Source organism: Mugil cephalus, chromosome 15 (assembly GCF_022458985.1).
Source record: "Mugil cephalus isolate CIBA_MC_2020 chromosome 15, CIBA_Mcephalus_1.1, whole genome shotgun sequence".
In the NCBI taxonomy this organism is placed as follows: domain Eukaryota; kingdom Metazoa; phylum Chordata; class Actinopteri; order Mugiliformes; family Mugilidae; genus Mugil; species Mugil cephalus.
Window position 1 is genome coordinate 8,402,298 of NC_061784.1, and position 9,356 is coordinate 8,411,653.

The 9,356-nt window shown below is 39.4% G+C and overlaps 1 protein-coding gene across 1 annotated transcript; it reads right to left on the reverse strand.

Annotated features, from left to right (window-relative positions):
* Window positions 1–667: 667 nt before the first annotated feature.
* Window positions 668–4,192, reverse strand: serpinh1a (serpin peptidase inhibitor, clade H (heat shock protein 47), member 1a). Its single transcript, XM_047607831.1, has 5 exons — window positions 4,012–4,192; window positions 2,468–3,090; window positions 2,288–2,386; window positions 1,758–1,990; window positions 668–1,659 (listed from the first exon to the last, which is right to left on the reverse strand). Exons 2-5 carry the CDS (start codon window positions 3,063–3,065, stop codon window positions 1,357–1,359), a joined length of 1,233 nt encoding a protein of 410 aa, XP_047463787.1. The 5' UTR covers window positions 3,066–3,090; window positions 4,012–4,192; the 3' UTR covers window positions 668–1,356.
* Window positions 4,193–9,356: the final 5,164 nt, after the last annotated feature.

Here is a 9,356-nt window from a genome sequence, read left to right on the forward strand (position 1 = left end):
ACAATTAAAGTAAATTATTATATACTGATTAAAATAATTGTATGTACATTGAGCATTTTATTTATTTATTTATTTTTTACTGTATGAAAGACAATTATAGTGATGTTGTGACGCTGGATGCCCTCTAGGTGGTGTGATACACTAAAAAACTGCCCCAGATTGCAGTGGTAAAATAATGGTAATATTCAGAATATCATCCTACCATGTTGATTTCTTTGCAGTTTAAATATCATGTCAAGCATTTCTTTCTATTTAATTATTACATATTTTTCATTATTATTATTATTATTATTATTATTATTATTATTATTATTATTATTATTGGCTGATTGTTGCTTTGGTAGCAGTTACCTTTGAGCATCTCATGCAAATGTCCATGTGAAGCAGTTGCACGGCTCGTCTGTATGTACCCAAATATTTTGTTGAGCTGTAAATATTTAATGGTTTGTAGTACAGATGCTACACTTATAGTATAGTATATTATATACAAGTGCAACCTACATTCCCTGTTCAAGTAGAGCTGCCCAGGAGGCCATGCAATAATCTTAGTGGAATTTTTCAGTTGGATCGTCCCCCTGGAGATTTGTCTTCAGCACATCTGCCTAAGGCCAAACAGCTGCTGCAAGGGATTAAGACTGTTATGAACACAAAGGAATGGGCTGTGATCTAACATTAAAGTAACACCTTTATTTTTATTAACTTTTATTTAAAAAAAAAACAAAAAACAAAAAAAAAACTTTAACAGTCAAATCATAATTTGTATAGTCAAACCATGTGTGTACCCACCGTCATACAGATAGTGCTTAATAAATCAACCACAGGGCAGTCATCCAGTGTGAGCAAGTGCATTCAGGATGTATCAGTAAAAAACCATGTCGCTTGTAGCAGTGCAAAGGATGGATATCACAAGGGTGATACTGGGACTTAACAAAAGCATGCAATGGTAAAATACATTTTGTAAGTTAAATTCTCTCCAAATATAAGACTGTTGAGCACATATAACAAATACTATCTAGGCCAGATGACAAATGAAACAATACATGTGCGTAAAATGTGCTTTAACATTCTAGACATTAATTAGGAAACTCATACTTAATGTAAGTCTTCAGTCCATAATGTGATCTGCTAACATAACATAAAAACCATTGTGCACAATGCTTTGCTTGCTACAACACAGGACAAAATGCTTAAACACATCTGTGAAGTCATGTATTAAGGAATGCTGTGGACATGTGACATGACGGAATGTATCAAATGTACATTTAATTTTCCATATTTCTAAGCATATTGCAGAAGTCATTCTATACTCATACGCACAGGCAGACATTTAATTTAGACAATCCGTTCAACACGTGGTTACAATTCATCTCTCATCTTTTCACCCTTTGGCCTCACCATCCTGCCAATGAACAGAATGGAGTTTGTCTTCTGGTCCTTCACTAGGAAGATAAAAGGGTGGTCTGCGTAGAATAGTTTGGGACTTTTCAGCTTGTCAGTGGCAAAGATGCTGAGATCCATTTCGTTTCCGTCAGTGTCCCATTCAAGGGCTGATGCGTGGAACACGCTAGACAGGTAGAGGTCCTTCTTCCCAGAGATCTTGGACAAGTCTGCTTTGGATTTGTCCACAGCTTCGGTCAGGCCCAGCTCCTGGAGGTGTTTCTAAAGAGAAACAGAAAGAAAAACGTGCAACTCTGATAATGCAAAAGAACATGAAGGTGCTGAGGATTAGTCATTTTTAGTCCACTTGCATCTTTTACCTGCAGGTTGTGACTGACTTCCATGCTGACTTTGGGCAGAGACACAGCTACAGCAGTCTGCTGCAGCTTGCCCATCCATGTGTCCAGCTGCTTCTTGGTCAGCAGCTTCTCCAGTCTGTCCAGAGGTTCAATATGGTAGGGCATGATGAACACCATGGTGGACTTCTTGTGAGCCAGGGGTATGCTCAGGATGGACAGCTTATTGGTTGTGTCATCATGAAAGCCATAGATACCTGAGGAAACACATACAAGTGTAAACCTTACACTATGTACTCTTATCAAAAAGACTACGCTGATTAGCAGAAGTAATATATTGTGCCGCAAAGTATATTTAGTATCGCATACTGCATTGATCTAAGACAGGGTTTTGCAGAAATGGTGTTCATCAAAGACACTACAATATTACATTATTACTTTTGTGGAGAAAATCCAACAGCATCTAAACTGTACAACAGTGAGTTGTTATTTTTGCAGTCATGTAAATGTAGATTTTGTTACTGAAGACACTCAACGGGTCAGTCTCCACCCACCTGTGCGATGCATCATCTGTAGTGACACAGTGAATCTACTGGACACCAGGAACCCACGGTTGTCCACCATCTTATGATGGAACTGCTCATCCCAGTGAGCTGTGAGAAAACACTGAGTTCATTTCTAGTGCATTTGAAGAAATAATACACAACACTACAAGCGTACAGACCTATACTCACGCTTAAAAAACATGGCGTTGATGATCATTGCCCCGTCAGTCTCCTCTACATCCTTAGTGACCTCAGGCAGTTTGCCGTCAGTAGAGTTGGCCGCCCACTCGTTGATGGCGTTCACGGCACTCTTCTTGTCCTTGAAGTTTATCTTGGAGTGGTCACATTTATAGTGCTTTTTGCTGCTCTTGACAAAAGCATCCACAAAGGTGACAGAACTGGGTCCATACAGGCGGTTGCTAATCTTCCACGTGACATTGCGGGTCTTCTGGTCGCTCACCTCAGTCAGGAGCTCAGCCAGGCCCGAGTGTAGCTGCTCATCTTTAACTTTAGCAGCATTCAGAATAGTTTTCACCTGAGAGGCAGTAGAGGCCTTTCCACCAAGGGCCACTAGACCCAGAGAGGAGGCCACAACTACAGGGGAAATGAGGATGTTCTCCATATTTTTTTCCTTTGCCATGTTTTGGTAGAGACTGAATGCCAAGTCGGCGCTGTTGTCAGCCAGGATGGTGGCGTGGTTGCTTAAGACTTTGTCTGCTGTTGCGGAGGTGGCAGCTGAGGCTGCGGTGGCCAGGAGGACCAGGGCTACCAGGTTTGTTACCCACATGATGTAATGTTACGTAGCAAAAAACCTATGAGAAGATATAAAAATGGACACTCATATAAAGTACTGACCCAAAAAGAAAAGAAAAATCTTAGCTGAGTTTTTGACTTTTTTCCTGACATAGCCCAACCCAAGAAGGCCTTTTGTGTTCCATATTTAGGATTCACTCTGAAGTCTTAGAAGATGGAGGGGTGGCTAACCCAAGTAATGAATAGATCTCTCCCAGTTTACCTCAAGGCAAGACTTACATAACAGACACGTAGGCAGCTGTTGGAAGTGTGTTAGCCAAAACACTGGTAGGTCACGATTTGCATTCCAAAATGAGCCTACAAAGGAACAAGTCTAATGATGCTAATTGGTAGCTTGTGGTCTGGAAAAAGTGGTCACGTCCTGACACACATCCATCCAGACTTACAGCAGTTACATTATCTTAACAAAATGCACAAAGGAAGCCAGAGAAGTACTTTAAATGTCAAATGACATGAATGTCTTCAGAACACTGTGGTTATTGTATTCTCCGTAAGCCGCAAACAATTGGATGTGAGACGTAGCACGAATGAATGACTGACAAGATATTCTTCTGTGCACTTTTAGAGCAATTTGCAAAAAGCGTTCCGTACAGTGTAGGTACAGAAAAGAGATGATTGTTGTCACAAAGTAAATCAGGTCAAAAGTCGCAGCCAACTCCCTAAAAGTCTGGATTCTCATGCATTTTTAGTTTTGTGTGACACGCGCTGAAATCAACTTTGACATCTTCCTTTTCGAACATCTCCAACACTTTTTGTGATCTTCACTGCTCAAATCTGCAGTGGAATCTTCACCTGCATAGTGTAGCATAGATAAACTCTGTGGCCTCTTCTCACATGCCTGGGCATTTCCCACCAGTTGAGTGCAACCCTGGATTCTCTCCCTCCCCCATGCTACTCTACTCCCAACACTTTTATCTTACCTTATTAGGTCCTTTCTGTTATGCAGCAAGTTTGTCGCAGTACTGCGCACCGGCAGGTCTCCCCAGCTCCGAACTGCTCTGAATGAGGTAGAAACTGACTGCAGAGAACAGAAGTGTGTGAAACAATTGCCGGGGTCCCAGAAAATGAAAATCTCTGCACTGGAATCTTATTTCCAGAGACTGTCCCGCCCTGAATCCAAGGGCAGTAGGGGCAGAAGAATCCTCACCCCTAGGTCCTAAAGCCTGAATTTGCAGCTTGGAAGGAAGCTTTCAGATAATTAACTCTTAAATGCTTCATCTCATCTTACCACCCAGTGACCCATAATAATGTTACCCGTCTTTACTTACTGTTTAGAGCTGCCTTCGAACACAAGATAGTATCCATTTCTATTTAACCACCGCCACAGTGTTGCATAATGTCCACAATCTTAATTTTTTGAGACAGTACTGTTTGTACTCTTGTCAAATGTTTCAGTGCCATGGCAGTACCTTCATATCAAAATTTGCTCTTTGGAAACACATTCCTGTCTGAATGGTGGCTTTTCTCTGGCACATTTTAACCTACAAATATCCTAGTTCACTGTTCAGGAAAAATGCAAGGAATTCCACATTTCTCCTCTCAGACTTTAATTTATTTTTTTTTGCCCACAGTAACCGTGCTTCTCACAAGTAGTGTTAATTTATGATCTCTATTGTCCAGTCCTTTGACTTCCTTTTTTCGCCTCCCTTCCCCCACCCTGTAACTGCTTTTCTGCTGGCTGATTTGTGACACTGTATAGGAGAAGCTGGAGGCTTTATTCAAAGTTAAATGAAAGGCAGAAGCCTAGAAGGTGTTCTCTTCAACGTCCAACACTGTTAGATGTTTTTCACTTTAGCACAGCCTCGCTTTTGTTTCGTGTCTTGGATTTACTGTTGATTTTGCATTATTTTCTGCTATGTACTATATTACTGTGTTTTTTGTTTTGTTTTGTTTTAGAAATACTAGGACCTCGATGACTGAGAACCATCACGGACATACACAGATCAGCCACAACATTAAAGTATTAAAATTAAAGTATTACTGACATCTTACAATGTTCTGCTGTGGAACTTTCGGACCTGGCATTCATTCATGTGGATGTTACTTACTTAGACATGTACTGCCCACCTAGACCTGAGCCACAATTATTCTGGAGGCACAACAGAGACCTACACAATATTAAGAAGGTGGGTATAATGTTATGCCTTGTTACTCCTTAAAGTTAGAGACTCTTGATGGACAATTTTCAAAATCAAAGTGGTACATTTTCTTCTTTGAGTCTCCTGTATGAGTTAAAATTTATGTCTTTGATTCGTGTCAGTGTCGCTTTAAAGCCACAGAACTCCTCTACAAGGAGTTCACATTACATTATGCTAGCTGCTCAGCCCTATCCACTGTGTAATGTAAACTAAACTACAGAACAGAGCAGGATGTTCTTTGAGACTTCACGTCTTGAAACAAATCTATAACCTCAGGCTTCATATTAGTGTGTGTCTACAAGGATCAACTGCCTCAGACAAGTGGTTTGGCCTGATGTGGCAACACCTCACAAGCAAATACTGTACTGTATTTGGAGACACGCGGTAAAGATTTTTAAGTCGTGTTGGTTAAATCTGATGATTAGATTTGTTCAAATCAGTCCTAGGAACATAGGAAAGCCAGGCAGTGTCTCTGAGAGCTGTGCCACTGCCCTTATTGTCTGTAGGGTTTGAGTATGGGAATGTTCTCTTTTTTTTTTTCTTTTTTTTTCCAATGAATGCTTCCTTCTCATCTCCCTGGTCACATACATGTATATCCTCCCCCATGCACTCCTCTGAGCTAAGAACGGATTCAGGGAGCAGGAAGTTACAGAAGCAGCGGATGTTTGTCCGTTGACACACTGTTCTCCACGGCTTGTCATTTCTTCGCAGCTGTTAATACACTTTACTGCCGCATGGAAGACAAGACACATACATACAGAGATGTGTGCACAGAGAGAACACTTCAGGAGCCCTGTTATTTTGAACTTCATATTTTTATGTGGAAGTTAAATGATTAGTAGTACAGGAATCAAACACACGATTGTATTGTTTAATTGTTGCTGCTTAATTTCTTCATGATTTACTTTATTTTTTTGGTTGAAGTCTAGATATGCTGATTCCACTGAAAAAAAAAAAACACATATCCTAGCCAGGTATGTGTGATAGATAACCTGATGTTATGACTGTATACTGTGTTTTGACTACAGTGCAGTAGATAAAGGAGCATATATTTTATCATTTCCATAGCCTGTTCCAATTCCTGTTGTCAGTGTTTCTTGCATATTCTCAGATTAGTCAGATTTAATTAATGTCTTCTGCTTCTTTCTTTCTTCAATTTCCGTTCAGCTCCTATTTATTTTTCCTAGGAACTATGACAATCTAAATAGTCTCAAGACATTCTGCAGAACCCTGAGATGGTGATGGTGATGGTGGCTCCTTCAAGTAATCTTAAAACTATTATTTTGTTGAATGGCTCAGTTTACATTCATTATGCACTTCATTATGAACAACTTTACAGCCGCTTTAACAAACTAGCTGGTCATGTGCAAACTACTAATCTTCTGAGGTTTCCACCCAAACAGTCCCTAGAGTTCACTCTGGATAATGAAAAACAAAACAAAAAAAAACATCAACAGCATCAATTCTGCAAACCAATGAGAGGGGTCAAAGGCCATTAAGGCCATTAACTCAGATCCATCCTGCCTTGTGTCAACAGTGTGGGCTGCTGTTGGATTAATTGTGAGCGGATCAATTAGACCTCTTAAATCAAACAGTCGACCTATCCAAGTGTTGTTGCTGCTTTATGGCCACATTTTATTATCTGCTAATGTGTATTGTAAACATCATAATGTAGACAGGGATGGTGTTCATAGCATTAGTGTGCAGCTTGTAGAATCTATGAAACGTGAATTGAGGCTGTTGCAAGACCAAAGGGAGACCATGGCTATTATGTCCCTAATAAAGTTCTTCGGGGAGGGAGAAAGGCATTTATTATGCCAGCTCTCTGTGTAGACTGTGTCACCTGGATATTTTTGTCTCAGAAGTTGGTTTGTTCAAACTACTGCTGCATTTCACACACTTCTCATGGGGTATTTTCCATGTATTAATTTATGATCGGCATGTTAGAGTGCTAAATATAACTTTATGTAACTTGTCTCATGACAAATCATCCAGTACTGTGTCTATATTTAATTCTGGCTTGCTTTTTCTGGAAAGTATCCAAAGTCTGCTAGGCCATTTCTACATAATGTAATAAAGGGGGAAACACTTTCTTTTATTCGTGAGATTCAAATAATAATAATAATAATCAATTAAAAAAAAAAAAACAATTTGTACCAGTTTAATTTTCTCTTCCCACCATGCTCACAGTTTACATTCTGCCATCACGACTCGGAAGGAAGCAGAGTAACATGCGGACTTCAGCACAGAGGGACCAGGCGCCCTCTGGTGGTAAAATAATGACATAGAACTGAGAGGTGAAGAACTGGTCACTACCTCTAGTGACCAGTGGAGGTCGACAAAGAGCAGGTCTTAAATACAGAGGGACACAACACTGTAGATGATGTTTCTTACCAGTGTTACTACCACAAAAGCTACACATTAAAACCAAAAGACTGTAGTTACAATGTCGATGTAGCTGAATAATATGCACACACTTATAAGTATAATGTATCTTTTAAAAATTAATTAAAATATGAGGCATGCTAAAATGCACCACCTGGCTGGTTTCCACATTTCAGTCATTTCAACATGTGTTTCTTAACATTTGGTTGGAGGCACTGGACCAAAAAGATGCAAGTCAGCTGAAGGAGAACTCCAAATAGAGGGACCTTCACTGCTGCTGCTAAATTGTCTGGGATTACAGGGATCTGACGTAATTATCCCAAGCCAAGGGTTAATCTCTGACCGCTGGGCCTGGAATAGATCTCTTACAAGACTTTACTCACCTGCTCCTCGTCTTTGCTAAAAGCTAATAGCTTTCGTGTAATGGACAGTGTTCGGCAGTAATACTTGTACAGAAGTAGTAGTAGTAGTAGTAGTAGTAAAGAGAAGGTATTGTTAAATTGGCGAACATGTAATGACTTAACAACCTGTAAAAGTTACTGGAAGAAAAGACGTGAATATAAATGAATATAAATGTGGTTCAGTTTTACAAATCAAAGCAGTAGTAATGTAGCAGTGATGCAAACGGTTAATAATGGTTAGATATACTATCTGCCTGTGTCCTTTTCTTCAAGTCTTCCAGCTCATGTCTGTTCCATGGAAACACTAATATTTCCTAGAGAGTGGGCCAAATTCCCAGTTTCAACTCCTTGGCAACTTCAGCACCCCCAACAGAGAGGTTTAATGAAATTATTTCCCTCTCATCCTCCCCCTTTGATCTCTCACCGCTGACATCTCCACCTGCACTGGAAACCTAAAAACACCTCTCAGCTCACCGAGTGCAATGACATTTCTCTCTGATTCGTCACCATTGTCCAATAATGGTCTCTCAGGAACCACTCGGGCCCTAATGACATGTGCCAGCGATGTGGAGATGAGGCGCACAAAAGGTGGAGAGAGAGAGACAGAGAGAAGAGGAAGAGGGAGAAATCTGTGATCTGGCTCCAGATAAATCGTCCTCATCTTTTTTTTTTTTTAATATGTCCTGATTTATGAGATTTATGAGGTAAAAGGGATGAGGCATCCAAGTGATGTGTCCTATACAAACAACAATCACATATTAAATCTCGCTGTGAGTGTTAAAATAAATGAATTAATTAAAAAAAGAAAAGAAAAAAAATAGAACAAACTTATATAAGAGAGGTGATGAATAAATGATCTTGTCTCTACATAAGATGGACTGTTTATTTTTTTTTATTTGTTTCAGCGTAATTATTTCAGACAATTCACACTAGCAACTGTAGATTGTAGTAATAAAAATGTATGCGTAAAACAAACAATTCAAACAAAAAAAAAGCCTTGACTGATTGCAGACTATTTGACTATGCATTGATTGTCTGTCAATCTTTTTATATACATATAAATACAATAAAAGTTAGAATGCTATCAAACAATTCAATACAATTTATGAACATTTAAAATTATTTGTAATAATAATAAATAATATATTCTATAATCACTTCTGTCTCAAAATTGTACTGATTCTCAGGTCCATTTACCTGAGACTTTAAAAAATAAATAAATAAATAGCAATTTCAACAAGTCATTCCCTCTGTGCCTCTCCACTCAGACACGGGGACGTCTGTGTGTTTGTGTTTCTTGCAGCTCGTGGCTCCTCCCACAGCGGGATTACAGTTTGTAAC

Excerpts from the sequence above, each read along its gene's own strand:
- serpinh1a (XM_047607831.1), bottom strand. The coding sequence starts at position 3,065 with ATGTGGGTAACAAACCTGGTAGCCCTGGTCCTCCTGGCCACCGCAGCC. Across the intron at positions 2,387-2,467 it reads CAACGCCATGTTTTTTAAGC|CTCACTGGGATGAGCAGTTC; the intron begins GTGAGTATAGGT and ends GTTTTCTCACAG. Across the intron at positions 1,991-2,287 it reads ACAGATGATGCATCGCACAG|GTATCTATGGCTTTCATGAT; the intron begins GTGGGTGGAGAC and ends GTGTTTCCTCAG.